Source organism: Oryzias latipes, chromosome 20 (assembly GCF_053564925.1).
Source record: "Oryzias latipes strain Hd-rR chromosome 20, Olatipes_Hd-rR_3.1".
NCBI classification, from domain to species: domain Eukaryota; kingdom Metazoa; phylum Chordata; class Actinopteri; order Beloniformes; family Adrianichthyidae; genus Oryzias; species Oryzias latipes.
The window spans coordinates 24881463-24908634 of NC_136256.1; the positions used below are offsets into that span (position 1 = coordinate 24881463).

A 27172-nucleotide genomic window follows, 5' to 3' on the forward strand; every position below is an offset into this window, starting at 1 on the left:
TTTTGTAATATAATTATTTTAAATATTCAAAAACTATAGTTTTATAAATAAATTTTATAATGGTCAGAAAAACATAAATATTGACAGTGAAATGCAGCTTTGCGACCGCATTTTAGTCTGTGAAAACAGGCCAAAATGGCAATTTTAGAGTTAAAGGTTGCAGACTGATGGTCTAGATCAATTCTAAAGCTGGACTGGGAAAAAAAAAGAACTTTGTTTGATATTTATTTTACTTCCAGATCAACCATTAGGGCTTATTCAGTATTATATTGTAGTAAAGTGGATAGTTTTACCCAAAGTTCATACTACCTAAAAAATAAAAATAGATGATTGATCTTCATCCTTATATCTTTTTTTGTTAGTGCTTATCGGGGTCAAACAGTAGGGCTTGCTTGGTCTCCATGCTGGCTGCAGATCTTAAACTCCGTCCAACTCTGGACAGCAGAAACTGGGACAGAGAGGGAAAAAGTGAACTAGGAAAAAAAAGAAGAGTGTGAGAGGCTAAAAGTGAAGGATTGAAAGTGAGACAACTCAAAAAAGGAGAAGAAGGAGGAGGAGGTAGGGAAATATGTGCTACTTTTATTAGTCTCATCAGGAGGGACAGGAAGTGAATCATTTCTATTATATATTAACAGAGAACTCACAGGCTTCCTTGTTGTGGCGACCCAATCACTGCGTACACCGTAATAAATACTTATGTGGACCGTGATACGGTTGCCATGACAACAGTGAAGTACATTAACAGCAGTGATGTTCTAACATACACTGATTACTACAGACAGTGAGACAAAGTGATGATCGCATTCAAAGTGACAGAAAACAGTGGAGCAAACAAAGGTGAACTGATGAAATATTTGCTTCCATCTTACTTCTCATTATTAGACAAACTGGGAAGGTTAGCTTCAACAAAAAAGTTCAGGAAAAAAAGGCGTTGTTTTGTATCTATTTTGTCTGTTTTGTCCTCAACTTTTTAAAACAACGTTGACGTGTTAAAAAAAAAAGAACTTAAAGACCCACTCAGATAAAAAAACAAAATTCTTGTGGCTTTTTCCCATGATGAAGGGAATATAGAAAGAAAATTAAGCTCCACTCCCTTCACATGTAGATGATTAGATCCATGTATGTCTTGGTTTTCCTCGTCTGAGTTTGAATCTGGCTCAAAACTGTGTTGGATAGCTCCATTATTGATGTTAGGTTGGAGATGTGAGGGGCTGTAAGCTAGTGGGAGAGCCTGCATACAGAGGGTTCTTAGTTAAAGGTGATGGGAATGGGGGCAGGGTTGCTCTGCTCCAACATTCCCACCCACAACATTTTCCACTGAACTCCCGTCGCTCTGCAGAAACTAAGTCCTAGAAAATGACACTTCTTTTTAAAAATGTGCCTAAAATCGACATATTTATAATTAGTAGACCACTGGGAACGCTTTTAAAATAGATGAAAAAATGCTCGGAGGGAATCTTTAAGCAGGAAGGAAAAACCTTTTTCTAGGAAGAAATCTACAGGCAACACAAGTTTGGAGACGTTCAGTCAGTTAAAATCTGTGATATTTTTCTTATCTATAAATATCTTCGTCATATCAGATTGGTGCAAAACCGATGGAAGCTTTAAACTCTTATTGTTTGACAAAGTAAAAGTATCAGGAAAAACGGAAGATTTCTCATGTGAATTCCAAATTTTTTCCTCTGAAGCCCACGTAATTATTAACAAATGGAAAACAAATAATGTAAATATTTTTTATAGACATTCTAAAATGTATTTAATTAACTAATCAATCTATAAAGTCGAGCCTGATTTTCTTTTTTAAGACCAAAATGTCCTTCTGTATGCCACAATTTTACACAAAAAACTGTTTGTTTTTTTGTTTTATCAGTGACAGATTGATATTTTCATGTTGGAGGAATACAAATAATATTTTCTTGTTTGGACTCCGAACTCTTTGTCCTTTCAGAGCACCCACATTTTTATAGTTCTACAGCCTTTTTAAATCATTTTTCCCATGTTTGTCATTTACAGATATTTACGATAAGACTTGGACCGCACTTTACTTGTTCTTGCCGGCTGCCTCTTCAGGGATGAAGACACTTACGGTGAGGTCGCCGCTCTCTGTGCCGTACTTGTTCTTCACCAGGATGCTGTATTTGCCAGAGTCTGAGGTGTTCACACCAGTGATGGTGAAGCTGGCGAACTTGCCCGACTCAAACTTGAGGATGCAGTGCTCGTCAGACGTGATCTCCCTGTCGTTCTTTAGCCAGGTCACCTCTGGCACAGGGTTACCCGAAATGTTGCAGGTCAGATTGAGAGCCTGTGGGGGGGAGAAGGGTTGCGACAAATGCCAGGAAATGGAGGGTAAAAACATGCCAAATAAAAAATTAGTTTACCTTGCCCTCCTGTATGGTGACCACATCCGGAAGACCTCCTGCTACTCGGGCACGATCTGGAAAAAAATATGTATTCCTATTAATAGATGCTTTAGAAATTGTAACTTTAATGGCAGGAAAAAATAATTTAATAAATGTTATCATAGATTTTGTTTCAAAATGCAAAATGTATTAATCAAGATAAATGCAAATGAGCACTTTTAAAATAAAATCTGCTTTTTCATAAAAAAAGGGCAAACTATTACTTACTTTTCTCTGCTGTGGCAGCAGCTCTGAAGGTTTTAAACAAAGAAACAGGAGAATAGATCAGATTTTTAGATTCAAGTTTATTGCATTTCTGACATATTTAGCATGAGTTCTCTTCATAAAACTATATAACTCGAGACAAAAGTAGGTCAGTTAAACAACACTCTGTGTCATATATCTGATTGCCTAATCTGCAATTACCAATCATATTTTGATACAAAATTATTCCCCTTTACTTCCTATTGTTCCTTTCTATACAAATGTAATATTTACTAGGTTATGCTCATCAAACCAGCGTAAGAATAAGTGAGGTTATGATCCTAAATGAAATCCAATAAATTAGACGAAATACGTTGGTCAAAAACCTGAAGTGCAGGTACAATATAAAGTGAAAAGATGGGCACGTGGATCAATAGATTATCCTTTTGTCAGCACTAGCATGGCTCAACCTAATCCTAACTGACTGACTCTAAAACCAGTGAAAAACAAAAAAACAAAAATGAATGTCTGCCGCAGATTTAGCCTACTGCTCCTTCTGCAGGGAAGCAACATTTAAATGCCACAACTCTGATGTTCAAATCTATTCACTGACCCTTTCCTTTCAGGTGCTTTTTAGTGAAACATTCTATCATGTAAATTATAATGGTCACTGAAGAGTTTTTAAAAACTTACTTGAGTCTTTGGAATTCTGCAAAAGCATCATCAAATGCTGCAAAAAAAAAAAAAAAAAGAAGGCTTTAAACATCTCCCCAAAAAATGTTTAAAGGAAAAAGGTTTAATTTACTCCCAACTTCAAATCTAAGACCCACTTTGTTAAAAATTGTATTTTTAACATGTTCATGTGGTGTTTTACTTTTGATGGAGATCAAATTATATATATATATATATATATATATATATATATATATATATATATATATATATATAAAGAAAATTAAGCTAAAAATAGCGTTTTTTAAAAATGTTTCTTTATTTTTAAAAAATTTGTTGTCAATCAGGAGCTGTTTGAAAAAAAGCTTATTTGTGACAGAAAATACAATGGATGGTCCTCAAGCTCCCTCTTATGAGATCTAAGCAACGGGGAGGGGAAGGGGGGATGGGGTTGCTGAACTACTGCCGCTCTGCTGAACATGTCCTAGAAAGCAAACAGTTGTTTTTTTTAGCGGCTTAATCATATTTTAATAAAACAATTGGAACGCTTTAAAGATGATCTGAGTGGGACTTCAAACATTGTTTTAAACAATGATTATGGTGAAACCTATGAAGAAATTAAAAAGAATAAAGATCAACCGCTCAACTACTCCTAAAGTTAGTTGTTTTTGTCCACAAGCTGTGATCTCACCTTGACCAGAGAGCTCCACAGTCCTCTGGAGGCCGCCCTTCCCATCATTAAACTCGATGGCATACTTTCCCGTGTCTTTCTCTGTGGGATCGTTGATCTGAAGCCACAGCTGCTCTCCCACCACGCCGCTCTTAATGCGGTCGGAGAAGGCAATGGCAGAATCCCTGACAGAGAGAGAAACTCTCTAAAAACATCCTAAAGAGGTTGGGATTTCTTTTTTCTTCGTAGACCTACTTGTGCTGCCATGTGACTTGAAGTAAATCGTTATAGCAGCTGACAAAGGTGTAGAGTCGGATGCCCACGTCTGTACTCGTGATCTTCAGGGGGGTCGAGGATTTGGCTGTAAAGACAAACATGTTAATACTTTGATACAGTTAGATCCTTTTAGGTAGATTTTTTGCCTTACCTATGTAGCTGAACACTTCATTCATCAAGTCTTTAAAACCTAAAAAAACAAAACAAAAGTTGGGTTGGCAGTGAGGTAAAGTTAATGGTAAAGTTTTAATTCTTAGAGTGGCATTACCTTGATCTACCAGACTCAAAGTAGAAGTGTCCTGTCCTCTGTCATCCTTCAGAACAACCTCATACACACCAGAATCCTTCTTGGAAATCTGTCAGCAAGAAAAGTCACTCAAACAGTTGGATCGCTTGAAGTTGTTTTGTTTTTCTTTTAAGAAAAGGTGAAAGTTACCTGAGCGATCTCCAGCTTCAGAACTCCCTCTGTGAAACCCAGCTGCTCGTCTGCTTTGATCTGATGCTTGTCTTTGGACCACAGAGCCGAGGTGTCCTTCTTTATGTTCCCAACCTGACATGGAGAGCAGCGGGGAGATGATTTCACAGATTTATGCTCCGAGAGAAGAAATGGCTCGTCTCTTCCTGTAGCTGTAGCTCACCTTGCACTTCAGCAGGACGCAGCACTCTGGTGTCACTTCATACCCCAGATACTCAATAAAGTGAGGACCTGGAGCACAAGCGATGCTTTTAAAGACGACAACCACAGCACAAAGATGAACGTTTATAGCCTATGTGACAGCTGTCCGGTGGCGTACCTTGCTTTCTGAAATATTCTTTCCTTTGGAACTCAGATTCTTTCTGCAGTTGCTTGAACACTGTGAACAGAATTCGTACAAATAGATTTTCATTAAAAATAATTCTTGGGTTTAAATTTGGTTTTCAAATGTTTAAAAACAGGAGCTCCTTGTGTTTGTTGCTTCCTTTAAAGCTGAATAAAGCTTAATTGCATCTGAACATACAACCAGTGAGTGTATTTGCATGAAAATTCAACAAAGTTTCAAAATTAGCTTCTTTATTTGTAGGAAACTTATTTAAAAAAAAGCATATTTATGACATCTGACTCTTGACTTTATAAAAGATTCCCAGAAAAATGCTTATTTTCTTGTTTATTTTACCCTGATTTGTTTATTCCTAATAAAAAAAAAACTATTGATGTGACATTTAAAAGTATGGATTACCTATTATGGATGTGAATTTATGTTCAACCACCTCATGAAACTTTGGAACAGCTCATGGGTCTGCAGAGACACATACGCCTCCATTGTGGCTCTTTTGCTCTGCCAAAACATGCTAATAATTTAAATAAATGATGGTTTTTTTTTTTATTGTGGTCAATTTGTTTTGTTTTATTAGGGGTCGTCATTTATGCTAAGACATCTAACATGTCAAATAACTGAGCAAAATGATGGTGACAGGTTTAATCTACTGCTGTTATAAAAAGCTTTTTAAAGCACATACATTATCTTCTGCTGCACAACAGTGTCTAGTTGCTGTTCAGAAGCAAAGTTCTTCTTAAAGTATATAAATCCATTTATATGTATAGATTTATATTAAAAATCGGATTCTACATAAATATTGTTTATATTTGAAAGTAAAAGGAGAAAAGGGAGGAAGGTGCACAGTCACAGTGATAAAAAATTTCATTTTAATCAAAACAATTTTCTGCAGCTGGAGGATCTTATTTAACAAAGTCAGTTTTATTTTGAAAGGATTTGTGTGTGTTGCGGTCATAAGTAAAAGAAGTTTAAAAACACTCATATAACATTCAATTCTGATGAGTATTTGTATTGCAAAGTTTTATAAATGGATGGTTTAATGGCAACAAAAGCATAAATGAGTGTTTTTTCTAAACAGTGAAGTGGAAGTTTGTGGTTTTCGCTGTGAAGTTTTGGAAGAAATGGCCTTTTTTTAGTTTAAGGTTGCAAACCCCTGGCCTAGCTGCTTTCTTACTGTTTTACTGCATGCTGGTGTTGACTAGATACCACTTTTGGATTCTGTATTTTTGTCTTAATATATTAAATACCACAAAAGTTCCCAATGAAAACATCATAGTCACTAGCAATTTAATCTTTAACATGAATTTGTTCTTTTCCATAGTTCACTTTATCTGACTTGTCCAATAATTATTCGATTTTGTTGTTAAACTTACCGTCACCAATCAGCACCAAGCTGGACTGATTTGTAGCTTTTCCATCCTTCAGTTGGAAGGTGAAGGTGCCCTCGTCCCCAGGGGTCAGGGACTCCATGACCATCTCAATTATGCCACTGTTTTTGTCAAAGTTCATTTTGTATTTCTGCACAGTTAAATAAAACAAAAAAAAAAAGTGAAATTGTCTTTAAAAAAAAAGCACAACATCATGATCAAAAGTTTATGGGAGCACAGAAAAATGGACCTCGCTCTGAGAGATGACGTTGTCGTTAAAAACGTAGTCGATTTTGCCGTTCGCCGACATCTGCTCTGCCTGCAGCCAGAAGCGCACTCTTCCCTTTTCCAGCAGCTCCACAGCCAACTCTGACTTCAGAGGAATTACTATGGAAAGGATGGAGAGTGATACATGGAACTGATTTCACATCTAAAGACCAGTAAATTTAACACAAACTGGTTTTTACTGGGATATTTGTGGTCATGACTGATCTCCAGCAGCCTCTTCAACTCTAGAAAAAAAAAAAAAAACAAGAGAATGATCGTAAGGATAATAGAGACATTTATAATTTCAACAAAAATATCTCCTTCTTTCAAACCAACCTTCTGTAGAGAAAGTGTAGCTGGATGAAGCACCATCAGTATGGGTGACAAGACACGAGTAAATGCCGATGTCCTCTTCCCCGGGAGTATTAAAAACAGTTTTGGACCTGTCAGGTAAACACAGATTAAACCCAATAAAATATTCAATTAAGCAAACCTAAAACGATCCTCCTCTCACTTGTTTGCCTTGGTCTCGATTGTCAAGCGGGAGGACTCTGTGATTTCCTCATAGTTCTTGGACCACACAAATTTGGAGTCAGGAGTTGTATCGCAGCATTCAAAGTTAAGGGAGATGACACCTTCATCGTCGACTTCCACTACTATCTCTTTGGTACCTAAAAAAACATGAAACAGAGGCACATTGGAAATATTGCCCTTCTCAAAGTAAAAAAATATGGGATGTAAGATTGTTTTTTCTTGTTATAGGTGAATAATTTTGCCAATAGAACTAGTAGAAGTTCAATATTTATTAAAATAAATTGTGATGACCTTCCCTTTAAGGCAGAATTAAAGTTTAAATTAGCTATAAACACCTATATTGAGGTATATTGATCTGGTAATTAGAAATATGTCCTAAACTAAGCGTGTATTATTCAAAAATGGGTTTCATACCTTTAAAGTAGGTCTATTTAACCCTTGTGCTATCTTAGATGACCCCACCCTTACATTTACGTGTTCTCCCTACCATGACAAAGGTGGATAAAGGTGGAAAGATTTCATTTAATCCAGGGACACCAGTGAAGATCACAAATCATTGAAGAAAAAAGGTTCAGAGCACTGTCTAGTGGGTCTAGATGACCCAACTCCCAATGTTAAAGTGCCTAGGATAGCACAAGGGTTTTAAACACTTTTCCCCCAGATTATCCTATTATGAGCATTACAATCATCCAAAAGTACCATATTTTTTCATAGTATAAGTTGCAGGTTTTTGCAAAGTTTGGTCTTAGTCTCAGGTGGTACTTTTACAGGAATTGTATCTTCTTCGTTACACATTTTTTGGCTGCTGTAGCTTTTACTTTGGAGCAACTTATAGTCCTATAATTACAGTAATACTAGAATGACACTTACATTTTGAGGTATATTGTCATTAAACGACTTGTCAGTGTAATGAGTCAAATGAAACTTTCTAGTTTTCCTAAATCAAGCAGGTCTGTTTTCTGAAACAAGATTGCACTCACCATCACAAACAAAACTTCTGCATGAATATAGCATGCAAAGTAAAGAAAAACATGTTTTATTAGAGATTCTACTCAATATAAGATGGTTTTTAAATCAAATTATTCAGGATATTTAAGATTTATCATCACATCTTAAAGAAAGTCATTAGTGAGTTTTGAGGAATGAGACAAATATGCTTTGTGTTTTTGTAGTGCACTTTCTGGTGGAGTCCTTTCTAACCTGGTTTGGTCACAGCTGGGATCGGTTCTGTGACATCTGAGGCTTTTCCAACACCAGCTTTATTCTGTGCACGCACCCGGAAAACGTACGTCTCCCCCTCCTTGAGGTTCTTAATCTGCAGGATGAAGCGAGGAACCCAAGAGTTAAGATGGCACGTGCGAGGAAGACTTTGTCTGAGACGCGTGCTCCTGCTGGACACCTTGATGAACTGTTTTTCTACAGCCTTGGTGTTCACTCCTCTCCAGGCTTCCTCCGGTGCATCTGCCTCCTTGATGTCAATGTAGAACCCATTGATGGGATCTCGGCCCTGGTAGACTGGGGGCTTCCACAGCAACACCAAAGAGTCGCCTCGCACCTCTGTGATCTGCAGGTCATGAGGAGGTCCTGGGAGGGAAAAAACGTGCAATGAAAAAAAGGTGTGTTTGACAACGAAAAAAGATTAAAATACTTGTTTTGATTATTTTTGTAGTCAATTTGTTGGCAATAATGTGAGAAACCTAATCCTCGCAGATTACTAAAAAGTACAAATTTGACTGAACAAGCATTTGTTTAATTTTATCTTTTTTATTCCTATTTTTTTCATGAACATCTCTGTTTATGTTTGAAAACATTTCCTTTCACCCAATTTACCAAAATCATGTGACTTGATCATGTTTCATGCATGCAGCAACATTTTACATATTTATTCTGTAAACAGTTTTTTTTGTTTAAAAAACAGAATTTTCTTTTACAGTGTGAAAGATTCTTGCTTTCTCCATTAGTAAAAAAAAGAAAATTCAAAAAACTATTAAAGTCCCAGTCCAATCATCTTTCCATTAATTTTCAAAGGGTTCCACATTTTTTTAAAATTATAATCATGTCATTTTTAGTCAAAATCAAAATCCTGTGTCGTTTTCAAGGAAACAGCTCCTACAGAGCGACACAAGTTCATTAAAACTTCACCTCTGAGTTGTGCTCAGTTAGCACTGAGCAAGCCCGCCCCCCATCCCCTCCCTGTTGCTGAGAGCAGTGGCCCTCCCACTGTGTTTTCCACCTCCTGTATAAGCTCTTTTTCAAGCTGCAATTGCTCGGCTGCCCCTGATTTATGATGATTTAGATAAGCAATACTCAGAAATGCAATTACATCAATTGACTTAATTGATGTCCTCCATCATTAAAAAAATGCCACAAGGGCATATTAAAAATACCAAAAACACAATTTTAAATACATAAATACCTTCTTTTTTTAAATAAAACAGTACACTTTGATTAATTGGTTTTAACAGGGTTTCACCAACCTGGTACAGCAATGGTCCATTCCTCACACAGGAAGGTCTCACTGGGCAGTGAGGGGATGCCAACACCGGCCATGTTGGCTGCTCGCACTTGGAACTGATACTTCTTGTTTTCTTGCAGATCGGACACCTGAACACGAACACACCGGATGAGCTCTCCCATAACCATGGCTGCTTAGATAGATCCAGACCAGGATGGAAGGCTCTCCTCACCCTGTAGGCTCTCTCGCTGACCGCCTTGATGTTGGCCTCATGCCACTTCCCTGGCACGCCATCAATTACCTCACGGTAATCCACAAAGTAACCGGTGATGTCTGCGCCTCCGATGAAGGTTGGCTGTTTCCAGGCCAGCACCATGGAGTCCCTCACACATTCCAGAACAGAGATGCCGTACGGTGGAGCAGGTGAGGCTGAGACACAGACTCTAATTAACACTTTGTTGCCTGGTGTAACGAGAGTCTGAAAAGGGAACCACGGATTCTCTAAAGATCTATTATTTCTATGTATTTTACTGGTGTTTTTATTTATTTATTTCTTTTTTTTAACAGCAACTAACCAAACAAAAAAGATTATACAAAAGGCAACACACAATAAAATGGTGTTTATATTTTGACAAGAAAATGAGATGAAAAAGTGTAATTATAGTTTACTTATAGTTATGATCATTCATAGTATCAGAATCAGAGAACAAAGAAAACGAATAATAGAAAAAACACTTGCAGTGATTTAAATCTACATTTGATATTTATACTTTGTTGCGAGAAAAAAAAAGATAAGATATAATAGAAGGATTGTTTATGTGTAATGTTAGGTTTAAACAATATTTTATGCAACTGATTAGATTATTGACAGTTATAAAGATGCTTTTTTATTATTAATTTTTCTTTAAATCATTGGTTCATGATAAAATATGTATTGCACTGCAAAACAAAGTATACACAAGTAAAGTACACAAAGTATACACAAGTAAACAGGGATACAAATTTACTTGGAAAATATCTGGATAAATTAATTTTTTCACTGTAGTTTTTTAATTCTTTTTTCTACTGGATTTGAAAATGTAAATCCAATAAAAAAGTATTTAATGAATTTGAATGTATGATCTAGTTAAACTAACTAGAAAGACTGAAACCTGACTGATCTGATGATGGGTTGCCTCTTAAAACAGTTGGTTCACATGCAGATTCAGAAAAACACCCCTGGAAGGAGCTTGTCTATTCTAACAAACAGATTCAGATTCTAACACACCTATAAAAAAAAAAAAAACAATGGGAGGGCCTGTCATCACTTTCTCATTGCTGAATTTCTTGAAACGAGTTAAAATCCAGTCAGTTTCCACGGCAACCGGTTACTGAAGCTTTGAAAACAGCGAATGCCTGCTGTGGAAAGTCAGAGTTTTGCTGCCTCAACAAACCTACATTGGAAGAATTGTAATGCGCATCATGTCTCGGTTTCAGTTTTTGTTATTTTAGCTTTTCCCTTTTGAAATGCTCACAGACATTTATTTTGCCTTTTTATATGATATTTGTTTTACATTTGAGGAACAAGTTTTGAAACAAAGTTATATATGTTGATGAGAAATCTCATGAGAAAGCTGCTCCTTTCAGGAAACCAAATTTGAAAACCTCTGTTTAAAGGAGTTTCAGACGTCATGTTAAAGAAACCCCTGTGAGCAAAGAGTCTCCACAAAAGCCGGGTCGTGTAACAAAGCTGATACGAACTCTTCCTCTCACAAACAAACAGTCGAATGAACTTGATCGCCTCTCCAAGTGCAGGTTGATATTTAGTTCAAAGACCCTAGGAGGTCTGCGTTCCCAGAAAGCTCTTGAGTCAGGAGACCCAGGTGGAGACGGGTATAATGGAGTGTTTGTGTGTTAGGGTGCTCTGGGCATGGAGGTGACTGACCCCAGGTCAGGAAGTGCCAGGAAGCTTGATTGTGCAGGTTTAAATCATGCTGAGGTGCCATCAGCAGTGACTTACCTGTAAACAAGCCACTTGTGTAGTTTTGTTGGTGTTTTTTTTTTTTTTTTACAACATAACTGTTGTAGTACTTTAAAAGCAGGTATAAAAGGAGGAAATTGGTGTTCCTCTGATTTGATTTTCCTCTTTGACTGATGCTCACCTTTCTGTTCTCCTCTGGGCCTCTGCTCTGAACTTTCCCACTTTGTGACAGCATCTATAGAGACCTTACATGCCATCTGGTCGTCATGCTCATTAACTGTCTTTGTTGGTAGCTTCTGCACCTCAGTAGCACCTTTCCAGTAACTAGCCGTCCCTTTGGTGAAGAACCTACATGCTTGCCAGTTTTCATTGACCAAATCCCCTTTAGAGCATGGATCTTGATCAGCAGAAGCATTATTGAGAAACTTAGTTTCAACCTTTGTTGCATCATCCTGACGCTGACAGTCCGTGCCATCTTGTTCCAGGCGAGCAGAGGCATTTCTGGAGAACTTACGTGCTTGCTGGCCCTCAGGCTCATCTGCTGTCCCTGCATCGTGACCCTCTATGGTAACCGGAAAACATGCAGCCATGCCAGTAATCAGCTCAGAAACTGAGCCTGTGCTAAGGTTATCAACCAGGTCAGGGGCCCAGGAAACATGGCCCCTTTTGCCTGCAGCCCTGGCCCCCTCCCTGCTTTCAGTGTCAAGGGGACACTGGACAGTTTCATGCACGACCGTCCAGAGTGGCATGTGCTGGATTAATTGGCCCACGTTACCCCCCGGCCCTGTCTTCAGCAACACACCGTGTGGGATGCCGCCCCCTATAGGTGTTAGCAGAGAAAAGCAAAAGAGGCTTTTTACAAACAGACAAAAACATTCAGTTTTCACAAAAGCAGCATGAAAATAGAAATATTCATCCCATGAGCCTGTAAAACACAGAACAATGTCTTCATTTTAATGGGAGTGAAAATGAAGACAAGATGACGAACAAAAAACATCCAAATTAGGGCTGAACATCATGCAAAGAGAGCAGAACAGCAAATGAACCTTTGTTGTTTGGGTCAAATACCAAAGTATCTCACAATTCCAGCTAAAATGATCAAACTACAGAAGAGTGTGATTTATTACCAAATTTCAGTCTGTCAATTTTTAGCTCCTTTGGATCCTTTTATCATAAAAAAAACAATATTCTAAATGAATTTTATTTCTTTTTTAAAGGCAACAAAAAATAAATGTGGTTGTGATTCTACCCACTAACATGACAGATATTTACTGTGTCTTGACAGAGAATTAGAAACATTTAGTTTATAATATTATAATATTGTGTTTGCATAATATTTCAAGGACTTTATTGTATGCTGATTTTCCTTAATACATATTTTGTTGAAATGTTTCTAGCTGGCCATAAACTCAATTGATGAGTCATAGTAAATCAAGTGGAAAAATAATTATGTCACTACTTAAAGCCATAGTCACATGAACCAGCGTGGGTGGTTGACCCGTGCTGTGGGTTCTTGGGTTGCCCTGCCCCTGGAGGGTGGTAGAGAGTATTGGCTGCAGGTGTGTCTTGAGGCGACTGCAGCCGCCTCAAGAGACCTCATGAAAATGGAACGTACCATTGTCATGGTTCATAGTTTTGTGAAGTATTTGTACAGCAAAACTAAGTTCAATGCACTAATGGCGTACAGGTGATGCTATCGTACGGTGCCCTTATGCCACACTCTAGTCATTAGTAATGTGAAAGTACAGGCTCCTTATTGATGCTTGACGCAGAGGTTGAGTAGGCGATATATATACTGTAGGTACCTGAAGGATGTCCACACAAACTACCCTCTGATAGTCTAATTTCTTTGTTTCAAACAGTCAGGCTGCAGCATGGAACATACTATGGGAAAAGAACTAACGGGCTCCTTGCACAGTGGGTAGGATTTGGGACAGGTTGAAAGAATGAAAAATATGTGGGGAACGCCTGCGTCTCACCCACTTCACCCTTACGTGTTGTTTAAATGTTCGCCATAACCTGTCATCCGCAGTGTGCCCGTAGAAAAAAAACAGGGCATGAATATTTTTTCCTTACGAGCTCACCCGGCAATCTTTGGTACTTCGTGCGGAATATTTTTCGCCTGCAGACTACCTGCATCCACATGTAAGGGAAGTGTTGACTAGCGCTTAAGCTGTGTTCAGTCTTCTACAAACGCATTTTATAAATTTGTAGACATTTTTATTTGTACTTGCCCTGAAACTGGGTGAAATCATAGACAATAAGTAAATAAGGGGGGAATTCTTGTCATTTCTGTAGCAAAAGCGAAAACATTGAAATTGTATTTTAGAATAACAGACATTAGTCAAGGTTGTGTGTTAGAGTCACAAAGCAATAACATGCTGTTAGGCTTTCAGAACATGCAGCAGTTTGGTGCTTTCGCAGGTCCATGTGGTGGTACCTTTTAGCACCAGGCGGGGTTGCCGACACGTTCTGTGTCCAAGGAAGAGGGAAGGGAGCAGCATGTGGAGGAGGTGGTGTGTGACACTGAGCTGGTTTGTATCAACCGCTGAATTGGATCGAACCGATCCAAAAGAGAGGAAGTCTACAAGTCCTGACCCCGAACCCGCCTCAAGCAGGGAGGAGGTGGTGGAGGTGGGAGGAGATGGTGGGAGAGGACTAAGCGGTGTACAGCAATGTGACAGAGAGCTGTAATAGATGCTGAATGTAAAAGGGTATTGATGGATGTTGAAAAGGACTGAAGACATCTTTCTTTCAAAGAATAAAAAAAGGCCCGACAGGCCACCCTGAATTCTGATAACAAAGTGCAAACTTGAGGAATCTTTTTCCATTTTCCCAGACTTTTTTATAAAACAACTTAGTGTTGTTGCAAAATAATATTTTTTTGTTCAACTTAGCAAAAAAGAAAAACAATCTGTAGTTATTTTTTTAAACAAAACTCAGCCTTAAATTACATATTTATCTTTTCAAGTCTGGTTTTAAGATGCATTCATATGTGTTATCTTTTAATTTGCACATTTTAACAAAACAATATTTCAATAAGCTACCAAAAAGCTAAACAACACAATAATACACTAAAAATTGTATTTAAAACCATTGATTGTATATGAAAACTGGACTGAGTGACCCCTCCCCCCTTGTTTTCCAAACAGGGAGTGCCCACAAGCTCCATATTTTTTTCTGTAGTGCAAGCTATTCAAATTGTAAACTGGCCAATCAGATGCCTCAATAAAAGTTGGTGGAGCCTGCTGGCCCCTTTGTCCTACGTTCAAAACATTTGACAGATTTTATAAAGCCCGCTTTCATTTGGTAGGCAACCACTCCCAGTTGGCCAGAGTGGTTGCCATAGAAACATGGACTCAGACCAACTCGGACCAATCACTGCTTTCTGACGATGTCTGGCTCCAACATGGTGGCGTCTGTCTCATGCAAAAATGGCGACTGAACTGACTATTTGGTTAGAGCCAGAGGTAAATCATTTTCAATGCATGATGTCACACTCCATCAGTCCAGTTCTCTGATACAGTCGATGCTTGAAACATATTAACAATCCTTCCCGATTGTGTTTTCTCAGTTGAACTCTTCATGCTGCTCACCAATTGCTGCCTTCACTTCCACAGGCTCTGACACTGGAGAGAACTGGCTGAGTCCTGCTGCGTTTACTGCCCTCACTCTGAACACGTACTGCTCTCCTGTTACCAGCCCATGGCAGATGAACCTAAAGGCGGTTAAGACAGGATTTTTTAAAGTAAACCTGCACAAACAGAATACAAAAAAGGAGGGATTTCCCTGTACCTGGTGGCCTTAACAGGTTTGTTGTTGCACGGCTCCCACACGTCACTGTCCACAATGCTGGCCTCGATGTAGTACCCCACCAACTCTTTAGCATCACTAGACGCTTCCCAGCTAACGACAACAGATGTGTCCGTGTTCCTGGTGGGAACTACCTTTCCTGGAGCCGACGGGATGTCTGCAAATGAGAATGTTTAGGACTCATCACTGAGAAGAGAAACCACTGCTCTTTATGATGGCATGAATGTGTAGGTTTTAGGCACAAAAACAAAATATTTCCTAAATTGCTTTTAAATAAACCAAAACACTAAGCTAACGCAATACACAAAACACTACTTTAATTCCAGTGTCAAACCCCAGGCCTTGAGGGCTGACTTTTGAATTAAAGGTTGCCCTTGTAGTTTCTCTTTGGCAAAACACACCTGTCCCAGGTGATCGGCATCAGGTAGGGCAGAGATATCTCAACTACAAAGCAGAATGTAAGCTCCGAGGCCCCGGAGACAACTCTGATTTAGACTAGACTTTGCAAGCATCCCTGTGAAATGCTTCCACTTAAATGTTGTGTCTTTTGATTTTGCTAAAACCAGAACTGGGCTGGTCTGATTGCATTGTTTGGGAGAAAATATATAAAGCAGTTTACACATTTGCTTAACTCTATATTTTCTGACCAAGCTTGTCGCCAACTGTTGTGGCTTCAGTTGGTTCGGAAGGTTCGCCGACACCAGCAGCGTTACAGCAGCGGACGCGGAAGTGGTAGGATTTTCCCTCTGCGAGGTCAAACAAAGCAAAGCGAGGGGATTTCACGGGCAACTCTGTGTTCACCCTCTGCCAGCTGTCTGTGCCAGCGACACACTGTAAAACAAAGAGGAAAGGGTCAGGCTGTAATGACAAAAAGGCCAGTACTGGCTCATGGCTGGTGCAACATTAAAAAATAGTCATTACGAAGTAAAAATGTGGTTTTAAAAGTTCACCTTTTCCACATAGTACATAACGCCTTCAAGGCCTTTCTCTCCAGGCGGTTTCCAGCTCAAAACAACGTAGTTCTTGGTGGCCTCTGTGACCTGTAGATCCAGAGGTCTGCCAGGAACAACACCCTCTGATGACCAATTAGGAAAGAATTCAGGCTCAAAAAGCTAAAAGAAACAGGAAGTGAACGAATTTACTTTGACCGACTATAAATTAAAACTGGTATTCTACCTGCAGGTTCTTCCTCTGTGACGATGATTTGTCCAGTCCAGGGAGCGGAAGTCCCTGTGGAGGATCAGGCTTTGGATTTTTCCTTTTTCTACATTTTACACTAATTCAAATATTTTTCTAGCCTAAAAATATGATAATCAAAAGAGATGATTAAATTCTTTTGTCAAGAAAGACCTTCGATGCCCAAGTTTTACAAATAGTCTTCAGCTATTGGATATCGATGTTCATGAACCTCTGTGTTAAGGGGAAATCTCGTCCTGGGCGTGACGTCTAACGGCCTGGTGCTTGTACCTCTCATACGGAGGCGATCTGCTGGGTCCATGGCCGCCACCGGCTCAGAGACTCTGGATGGACGACTCATGCCGCTCTTGTTAACAGCCCGCACACGGAAGATGTAAGAGCGCCCCTCCACCAAACCAGTGACGGGGAAACGAGCGAACTTGACCGGAGTGTCGTTGCACTGAAACCAGTGAGTGGTTCCCACCTCACACCTGGGCAAAAACATCAAAATAAGTCTTCTTTACAACACTGCTTCTCTTTATGTTTTCCAACAGGTTTCTTTTTTGTCATTTTTTAATTACACACTGACTGACCTATCCACAAAGTAGCCCACGATGGGGTTTCCACCATCAACAGCTGGCTGCTTCCAGGCAACAATAATGTAATCCTTGTTGGCATCCAGACACCGCACATCCAGAGGAGCACCAGGAGCACCTTCCACTTCAGCATCCGCATCTAAAGCATGTGGTAATGACTTCATTGTTAATAATAGCATGGCTTTGAGCATGTTTTCACCATTTATGCCAGACGCTGACAGAATGATGCTGGGTCAACAAAAGGGAACTACAGTGGCTCACAGTTCAATTTAAAGTTCATTTTAAAAGTTTAAAATGTAAAAAAATGAAAATCAACCCCTGATTACATTGCTGACCTTTTAACCTTCTACTCTTTGACCTGTTCCCTGAGGTCTTCCAACAAATTTGCAATACAAATACAAAAACCTGCTATAAAACCAGACGAGACCTTGTTTTTCCAAGTTAGTAGTCTGCGATATATGTATGTTGCCTGGTTTTAAGTTTATGTGTTTTTACTTTTGTGAAGCACTTTGTGATTTTTACCTGAGAGAGGTGCTATAGAAATAAACATTTACTTTGCTTTACTTTGCTGTGAAGAACTGGGAGGGGTCAGGGTAATAAAAAAGGAAAGCTACTACTTCTACAGTGCAACTAAGGTAGCAGGCTAAACTTGGGTTGGCACTGCCAATGGATGCACCACTTTGGCTTCATTTAATAAAATAAAGACCCACAATTAAGCTCTTCTTCAAGAAGGTGTTACAAATGCCAAAAACGCCATTTTTATCAGTGTTGTTTTTTAAGTGAAAAATGAAGAAAATTGGTTTAAAAATAAATTTTTCACTAAATATTCTGGTTTGTGGTTCTAAAATTGAAAATCTGAGTCAATGTTGCAAAACCACTGAAATGACCTTGTTGGTCTTTGTTGAGCATTCACAATCCCTGATGCAATTTCTTTTTTTAAAAACTAGGCAGGCAGGTCACAGGGGGCCAAATATAGAGAGCAAGGTTGATACCGGTGAATTTCTAAATGTGTCCGCTGTGCTCCTTAGTAAAAGTCTAACTACAACCCATTGTCTTGTATGATCTCAGTGATAACTGGTCAGTATAATGAGCACTTTCCAGATAACTTAAACTTCAAAAAGGTGGAGTGCAAACCTAACAAAAATTCCAGGGCTGCTTTTTAAACAAAGAGGATTATCATTTCTGGCTTGCAAAGCTTTCCAGGATGTGCACTAACAACAGAAATTCAACAGCCTGTTATTTTTATTTCCATCTGGTATTGACAGCTCTGCACTCACGGCCAGACTCGTTCCATCAGACTCATTCCATAGCAGAGCCCTCTCAGAATAGCACGCCTGCAGAAAGGGCCACAGCGTTTGATTATGGAGACTTTATCGGACGTCTACTTTGTTAAGTGACTCTGAGCCGCAGAGGGAAAACAACAGGGTCTATTTTCTAACCTCAACAGAAGATTTCGGTAAGCTTCAAGTGTCCTTAACAGCACCAAGGATAGATTTGACAGAAGGATTTTCTCTGTGGTATTCCGACAGATGCCAGACACACTCTGCCCAGTGGTGTCTCCATTCGATATATCCTATTTAAAACCCACTCCCTGCCATTGGAACAACAGGGTTATTATTTGGTGTAAGTGGACGTGCTGCAGTGACTGTGACCTTCATCTGACAATACAAAAACAAGGCAGAGTACATTTTCCCAGTAAACGCTGTGAAAATCTATTTGTGGAAGTGTCCTGGTTATAATAGACAGTACACTAAATCTGTTTTTTTTCTCCTCTTACTTGTATACAAATTTGAGGTGTAATCATTGAGAAAAGTACTTTTGCATGGTTATTTTGGACCTAAATACTGAAGGAGAGATGTTCAAAAGTATTTTCCCACCTCTGACAAACACGTAGGCCGAGTAGGTTTCATATCCAGACTTGGTGATGACTCTCAGGGTGTAAAGCCCCTCATCCTCTTTGTTGAGGTGTGTGAGCGTCAGTGTGGCTCGATCTCCACTCCAGTGCACGTGGGTCCATTTAGATGGAGTCAGCAGTACATCTTTTATGGAGCAAAAATAACACACGTTTCTGCAAAGCTTGGTAACATGAAGAGGTTGTTTTAGGCAGAAACAATCAATTCCACCAACCATCTCTGTACCACTGGATCTCTGGCTGGTAGCGGTGCAAGGCAGGATAGATGATGACCGTACACCCCAGGCTCATGGTCTCACCCTCTCTTCCAAATGACACACCAAACTTGTCAACAATGTGTGTCTGAAAGGTGATGCCGTACTCAGAAATTGGGCCATCTAAACAGAAAAGCAACAAAATCTGAACTTTTGATGTATAATTTTACAAGAAGTCACTGATGATATGAAAAAAACGCAACCGAAGAAGCATTGCACTTTAAAAAATATAAAGTGCAACCATTTGAATAATCAAAACAATAAAGAAGATGAAAAACAGCCAAAAATGTCTTCGTTCCTGCCAAAAGAGCTAAGAAAAATCAATTTGTTGTCATGCATGAAATAGTTGAACAAAGAAGACACATAAAATGCTGTTTTTACATCTATTTTACATTACCAGAACTGAAAGATCTACTAAAATATTCATCTGATGTTAGTAAGTTTTTTAATTTACATAAATTTTATGGTTTTGATAAGAATCAGCATTCAATCATTGGAAATATGTGATCAAAAGCGACTTGTAATGCATCAGGAGGAATTTTGCAGCAGGAAAACTGTGCAAAAAGAGATGAAAATGCAAAAGTGGTTGCAGGACAATCTGTACTTTTGACCTGTTTGGTGAGTCAAACACACCATGTGATATTTACTGTGACATTTCAAAGGCAAAACGTGGATTCATGCATGGATGCAAGTGAAGGTAATTCACAAGAAAAGCTTTCAAGTTCATATATAGGTTTATGACCCTGTTACCTTTGGCAACGGTCCCTGCATTGTCGCCGAAGCATCAAGGAAACAAAACAGTTGTTAGTGCAGAAGCACCCGCTGTTCTTCCCACCCACTACCCTTTGCCCAAATTAGGTCAGTTATGTGCATGTCAACAAGACAATATGACTATCAAAATTAAAATAAAATAAAAATTGTACTTTATTATTTTTGGCACACTGTTTATGTTTATAAGTGCTTCAAGCTAATCAGCCAGTTTTTCCCCAAATGTATTCCTTCGTTGTCTACAAGAGGTTGCTTCCAGCTGATAGTGACCTGTTTTAATTCAAGTTAATCTGCTAAAATTTAAATATTTAAATGGAATACTGATGAGAGATTAAAAAAAATGATTTTTTTTAGCTGCAGTTTTCTATTTTCCACAAAACTCCAAAAAACTCACACTAAGGTTGCCTTTCAGAAAGGCAGATATAAAATCCAAAGATCATTTTAACAAAATAACTAATATTAAAACAAATGCTAATGTTGCCTGGCTAAATGTTTTATTAATCCAGGTCCTCATGAACTACCCTGAATGTTTTATCATTTTCCCATCTCTCACTTAAATTAAATAACAGTGGCTTTCTGTCAGGTCTGCGATACAGATGAGCAAAATCAGTTGTGTCAATAAAGGAAAATATGCAGTCCATGGATGCGCCTTCTTGTAGAAGTTTTGCTTCGGTTTTGGTTTTGCTGTTGTCAACATCAGCAGCAGTTGGGGGGGGGGGGGGGGTTCTAAATTTGTATTAAAATATGTCTTCAAAATAAAATAGATGACATAAGTCCACACTTACATCTGGGTGGAGGCAGGGCTTCATCAACTTCACCTTTGAACCCTTTGAAGACAAGCAGCAGTTACTATTAATACTTACAGTTAACACACAAGCTTGAATGTCAGCAGGATGGACTGAATGTACAGTATTGCAGCCATTAGAAAACACACTAACGTTTTATAGATCTGTGCAAAATTAAAATCTGTTCACTTGAAAATGTAAGATTTTATAAATATAAATTAACGTGAACTGCATTTTATTCAAATGTATTGGGAAAAAAATAATGCAAGTTGTTGAAGCAGCAAGTGAAAATGAGGTTGATATCAGATTCCAATTATTGAATTTCTGTTTTAGTTTTAATAAGTGAAAGACAAAACATTTAGTAGACCTGAAACAATGTATTGGTTTGTTAAATGTGAGGACACAAATATGACAACTATGACTTGTGTTTGGGATGCTAGACCTCAGTTACAGTTTGTAAAAAGAATAACTGAGCAAATGGAATCCATTTGTTTTTGACGCAGGTGTGCATTGTGGTTTTCTTAGCCATGTAAACAAAATCACTACGGACCGTAAAAACTAACTGCAGTTATTTCAGTTTTTGGGGATATTTTTTGGTAATGCTGTTTTTTTTTGTGAACAATAAATGTTTCAAATATCACATATTTGAGATTCAATGATCCACTTGTTTTTTTAGAAAAGGCGAAAATTATTATTATTGTTATATATTTTTTTATTATTCTACCAAAATATCTGCACTTTTCTTTTTTACACTATCTCTAAACATTTAAGTTACATCTTTACATCAGCAAATGAGCAGAATTCAACCTTTAAAAGATTTTTTTTACAAAAATATTTCTGTTCTCTGAATAGTTTATGGTGGGGATGAGATGTGTGGACGCTTACTTTTGACAACAATAGAGGCGAATGCAGACTGTTCTCCTTGAGAGTTCATAGCAGAGACACGATACTGGGCTGTGTCATCAAAATCACATCTGCAAGAAACCAAGATCAGCTGATCGGTGACCACGATACGGAGATTCACGTTTAATGCCCTTCCTCCAACCTTAGTTCTCTCAGCTACGTGCATGATACTAACTACGAGGGCTTCAGCTGTAACGCATTCCAAAAACCCTGCCAGGAATACTTGAGCAATAAATAGACACCATGAGTGATGTAATTTCCATCAGGAGCTGTTGATCTCTGTACTTGAAAGTATGCTTGGTGTTGTTTCTTTTAGGTGATCTGCTGCATAGTTTTGTGAAGGAATTGTTTGATTGTAATCTTGCACACAGGTTTAGATTGTAGGAGCACACATCCACACTGAAGTACTACAGACATCTATGGACTCAAATAGCTTCAGACGGGGTAAAAAGATGAAACACGTATGGGACACCAACATATTTTCCGAAACGTAAAATCTGCTTTAATATTTATCTCCAATAGGATGAACAGAAACTTAAGGCCCAAATGTAAACAGTTTTAAATATAAAATGAAAGTTTAATAGACTTTACTTTGCCACCCTTTACATAAAATGGTATAAGGTAAATATGAATGCATTGTGGGTAAAATGGCATTAAACTGTGTGGTTCAAATGCCAAATTCAAAGTGCAAAGTATTTCAATTTCAATTTTATTTGTATAGCCCAACTTTACAACAACAGTCGTCTTAGTGGGCTTCGTACCGGTAATTGTAAAGTTAACATACAATCAAAAGGATCATAGATGCATAGAATTCAATAGGAGAATAGTAAACTTTAACTAAACAGACTAAACTAAACTGGTATCCCTGCCCTTAGACCCTCCTTCGTGAAAGAAATAAACGTCCAATTGCTCCCACTAATGTGTGTCTTGTCGAATCAAATCATTTCCTGTGTTCCTTTCATTTTCACTAAATTGTGTATCATTGTTTGCTAGTATAAATATCTGGTATGAATGATAATTTTGTCACAGGCAGATTCAAGGTGTGGTTGCACGGCGGAGTAGACCAGTGGTCCCCAAACTTTGTCAAGATTGGTTTAATGTCAGACAATATTTTCACAGACCGGCCTGTACGAGGCTGAAGTGGGCGTTCTGGTTTTCTTGGGGGGCGGGGGTTTTGCCTCCAGTTTCCCTAAATTTTTAATGGTAAAGTTAATCTTCATTTTTTTAAAAATATCTTTTATACTCTAGATTTTGTATTATAATTATGGTCTGTGGGAACAACTGTTGCAATAAATCCATATTTGGTGCAAAGACTCCTGTTTTTTTGTTAAATGCAGCTTTCTTTTACTTTGGTGGCTCTTCTGATGTTTCCTTACTGGCTCTTTTCTGTTATAAAAAGACTTTTCAACTACGTTTGTTTTTGTAACGTTAGTTAACTTTGCTAGCTTGTGGGGTTCAAATCATTGGTCAACGGAGCCACGCTAACAAAGCAGCAGATGCATTTTCAACACATGACCGAGTGACTTGACATGCAACAAGTCGGATGTGGTAGGGAGTTGTAACAGTTTTTCAAAATAAAACTTCCTTTAGAATCAGATTCTAAATAAAACAATAGAAAAAATGTAAGTCAAGTTTTTTTTCCCACTGTGGCTCAGTACCAACTGTCCAATGGACCAGTTCCGGCCAGCCGCCTGGGGGTTGGGGACCACTGGTGTAGAGGTGTGGGAGATTTCCTCCCACAGTCTAAATACATACTTCATTGGTCAAGTGGTGGTTCTAAATTTTCCCAAAGTGTGTGTGGCTGTTTGTCTCTGTGATGCCTTGCGATGGACTGGAAAACTGTCCCCAACTTCTCCCCTCAATAGTCAGGTCCAGTGACCCAGTGATCCAAACAACCCAAATTAAAGCGGGTTTAGAAACTGGATGGATTCATAGATAAATCCAAGGTGTACTCTAGATCAGGCGTGTCAGAATCCAGGCCTCGAGGGCCGGCGTCCGACATGCTTTCCAACCAACCTGCCATTGAAGCTCCCCATTGGCTAAACACACCTGATCCAGGTAAACAGCAGAAGATAAGGCAGGAATTCAGGAAGACAGCCCCAGAGGCCAGGAGCTTTACACCCCTGCTCTAGATGCTCAAAATTCAACATCTCTGTCGCATATCCATCTTACAGCTTTACTTGTGTCAACAATACTGTTTTAGGGAGATGATTTAAGTTCTGTTGCTTGTATACTAACTTGTTGATCTCCAGTGAGTGGACGCTGTATCTGCTCTCAAGTTTATACTTGCCAGGGGAGGTGATAGGGTCAATGGCCACATTGTTTTTGTACCTTACAGAAAAACACAACGGTCAAAAAAATGTAAGTCTGTAAAATATGAAAACGTGTTGAGTCAGGTGTTGACAGGATAGAATGTTTTGAACGATAACCAAAGCCTACCAGATGACCCTGGGATCCGGCCAGCCGCTGACAGTGCAATGGAGCCGCACACATTGCTTCTCCCACACAGTGTGGGAGCGTGGCTTGATCACAAACTCTGGGGGGTGCATCAGGCTGTCTTCGTTCATGCGCTTGAAGTGTTCCTCGTGATCATGGATCTGAAAATAGAACTGAGTGAATCTTAACGACAACTTCAGCTTTGCTTTTGAAGCAAATAAGTTTATTCTCAAGAGGAAAAAACATCACAATGCACACTTGCATCAAAAACAAACGGATCCCATTTGCAAACATTGCATAATCCTACCTATATTTTCATGCACATGCAAGACACAGAATGTGCTGCTTTTGTTGCTGGGAATTTAGGATTTTTTTTTTGTCCATTGTGTCTCATAAATAGCAAAGGAATGAATAGTTATAATGTGAAGCACACACTGTGACAACACCACTGGGACACAGCTTCCTTGTGTCTTAAGAAAGACGATCTCCTGAAGAATTTGTCACTCTGAAGAGGAGCCGTCTGGCAGAGTGGAGATAGATGATTATAGCGGGGGTGTAACTTTGGTTACTTTAATGTCCATTAAATGACGGGACGCTACTTCACATAATCACCCACAGGCATAAATAACTCCCCCGGGTAAAGAGGGGTGATAAAAGTAATTTATCCTCATGTGGTTGACATTCCAAAGCTTGTCTGTGTTTGCTGTGGTCAGTTGAATTTTGATGGTGGCAGCGCAAATAAAAATAATGTCTAAATCCTTGTATGATGGTTGAAATACATTTTTTTAATTCCCTGCGGTGTCACAGTTACAAGATACATTTCACAAATGAGATTTAGATCGTATTGCTGGCATGTATCATAAGCCTTTTTGTTGTCATCTTACCATATTTTATGATGCACAAAGGTTGTGAGGTTGGGATGGGTACTTTTTGAGATATATCACACCCCCAAAAAAATGTTTACCGGTAGTTATGTGAAAAATTTAAGAAACCCACAATATTTCAAACTAAACTACCATTTTTCTGTAAATGTTATAGTGCGTGTTCAGGTTCTTGGACAAAACTGGTCCCTCATGATGCTGCACATTTCAGTTTTATGTTGTCATATGGGATCCTGTATGGTTTTACGAATAGGAGCTAACTTCTAACAACATTCTAAAGCAAACATGAAGTAAAATAAAAAACTTTTATTTTACATTTTACACCCTTTATGAGCAGGGAAGACTCTACCACTGACCCTTTTGTTCAGAGAGATGCGCTCAGCCGACTCACGCATGGCCTCCTTCCTGGAGATCACCTCTGACCTCTCCATCTCCAGACCTTTGGCGAACAAATTCCTGTGTGCCATGTACGCAGCAGTTTCTCTTACTCTGGTTTCCTCTGTATCTGACAATCCTGTCGTAAACCCTTGGCTATTGCAGTCAGCGGAGCCGATTGAGGCAGGAGTGCATTGAAAGAGTAAAGCATAGTGTTAGAAGGGAATTACCTTGGTGCTCCTGAAGAACATAATGCAACTCTCTGTTACCTGCCTCTGAAGATCGGCACTACATAGCCGATGATTTGATTCTCTTTGTCCACAGCCAAATAAGATGGCTTTGCTCTCTTGGGAACCGGACTTAATTTGCTTTCCTCCAACCCCGAGTGTGAAGACACGTTTAGTCTGAGACATACAGAACACCATCAGCCTGGCCAACAGCCAGACACAGCACCATACCATGAAAATGAATGGAGGTAAAAGCCAAGGGTTGATTAGTTTTAGATGAAATGTTGAGGATGGCACTGGTTTAGTTTGGACATTAACAAATTTAAACAACGGTACAGAGACAGTGCACAAGTTCTGAGCATTAAAGTAACACTACAGAGACACAAATGCACGTCTTTTACTTTAAACGGATAAGCTTTGGGGACCAGAGTGGACGTTATCTGTCTGATATAACAAAAAGGTGGTGATGGAGAAGAGACAGCTGTCCTCGATTTTTCCAGTATCTATCTGGGTCAGTCATAAAGCCCAATTAAATTTACTGTGTATATTCAGTTGACCAGCTTGGACCAAAAGGGAGTACCCGCTGGGTTTTTTTCATAAAATGCCTCAATAAAACTAGGTGATCTCACGTCCACGTTTGATTGACAGATTTTGTGTGGCCCACGTACGGGTTAGGGCAACTGAATTGACTTCATTTGTTTGAAACCGGATGTAAACCATTTTCTGCGGGTGACGTCACACTAACTGGATCCAGTTCTCAGTCAAAATCAATGTTATTTCCTCATAGCAAAATATTCTTCAGCTCTAGAGTCACCCTAACAATCAAATGAAATCCCTAGATTTGCTCACACTCTATATGTGTGTATTTAAAAGTTGACACATCACTGAACTGAGTGTTTTGTTTTTCAGGGTCCACCCGCATCACGTAAATGTCTGGGAGACGAAGCAAATGTTAAATTTTTCCGCTCAATACATTTGTATTTCTCTGTTTGCGCCGCACACCATTAAAAACTGGTAAACAACACTAGACTTTTATATGCCTTCAGGGATTCGCAGCTTTCACCGAGTCACACGGATAGAGATATTTTTTACTCCGGATGCCTTTCCGTCACAACCAGTTTCCATGAAAATCCTGCTCTAAGGAAATCCACATTGAAGAAATTCACATACAGCTGACAAACTCCCTGAACACCCTAAAATGAAAAGTTGAGGATTAAAAGAGTTACTTTGTGAAAAATGCTTTAAATATTAAAACGTATGCATAAAACAAACACGATGTCTATCAGGCAGCATGCACCAAAGGTTAGAGGTGAGATTTACAGAGGTTTTCTCTTTGTAAATGAGGGCAGAAAAAATCAGAAGGGGGGGAAAGATGGTTACTTGGTGTCAAGGAAAGATGATCCCAAAGCTGTGACAGGGAAGGGATC

At 38.9% G+C, this 27172-nt stretch overlaps 1 protein-coding gene across 17 annotated transcripts in view; it reads right to left on the bottom strand.

Annotated features, from left to right (window-relative positions):
* The window catches only part of myom1b (myomesin 1b), a 31024-nt gene that overhangs the window by 3062 nt on the left and 790 nt on the right, over nt 1–27172 (bottom strand). For 3 of the 17 annotated variants that reach the window (XM_023950355.2, XM_023950360.2, XM_023950358.2), the window contains 37 exons: nt 25788–25922; nt 25500–25674; nt 24266–24423; nt 24065–24157; nt 21809–21897; nt 20924–20965; nt 20121–20135; nt 19332–19493; nt 19082–19243; nt 17202–17343; nt 16900–17099; nt 16609–16662; nt 16383–16507; nt 16080–16263; nt 15415–15589; nt 15216–15337; nt 12422–12439; nt 9892–10088; nt 9682–9808; nt 8604–8788; nt 8405–8519; nt 7185–7341; nt 7007–7113; nt 6871–6915; nt 6654–6790; nt 6410–6554; nt 5016–5075; nt 4860–4927; nt 4658–4771; nt 4490–4577; nt 4373–4411; nt 4201–4306; nt 3967–4130; nt 3297–3333; nt 2628–2650; nt 2379–2434; nt 2087–2302 (listed from right to left, as the gene is read on the bottom strand). In XM_023950355.2, coding sequence (XP_023806123.1) covers nt 2087–2302; nt 2379–2434; nt 2628–2650; nt 3297–3333; nt 3967–4130; nt 4201–4306; nt 4373–4411; nt 4490–4577; nt 4658–4771; nt 4860–4927; nt 5016–5075; nt 6410–6554; nt 6654–6790; nt 6871–6915; nt 7007–7113; nt 7185–7341; nt 8405–8519; nt 8604–8788; nt 9682–9808; nt 9892–10088; nt 12422–12439; nt 15216–15337; nt 15415–15589; nt 16080–16263; nt 16383–16507; nt 16609–16662; nt 16900–17099; nt 17202–17343; nt 19082–19243; nt 19332–19493; nt 20121–20135; nt 20924–20965; nt 21809–21897; nt 24065–24157; nt 24266–24423; nt 25500–25674; nt 25788–25922 — 4237 coding nt within the window. Of the gene's footprint in view, nt 1–559; nt 2303–2378; nt 2435–2627; nt 2651–3296; nt 3334–3966; nt 4131–4200; nt 4307–4372; nt 4412–4489; nt 4578–4657; nt 4772–4859; nt 4928–5015; nt 5076–6409; nt 6555–6653; nt 6791–6870; nt 6916–7006; nt 7114–7184; nt 7342–8404; nt 8520–8603; nt 8789–9681; nt 9809–9891; nt 10089–12421; nt 12440–15215; nt 15338–15414; nt 15590–16079; nt 16264–16382; nt 16508–16608; nt 16663–16899; nt 17100–17201; nt 17344–19081; nt 19244–19331; nt 19494–20120; nt 20136–20923; nt 20966–21808; nt 21898–24064; nt 24158–24265; nt 24424–25499; nt 25675–25787; nt 25923–27172 lie in introns of those variants that run through there. The other 14 variants (XM_023950356.2, XM_078938211.1, XM_078938208.1 and 11 more) reach the window with 11 other exon arrangements.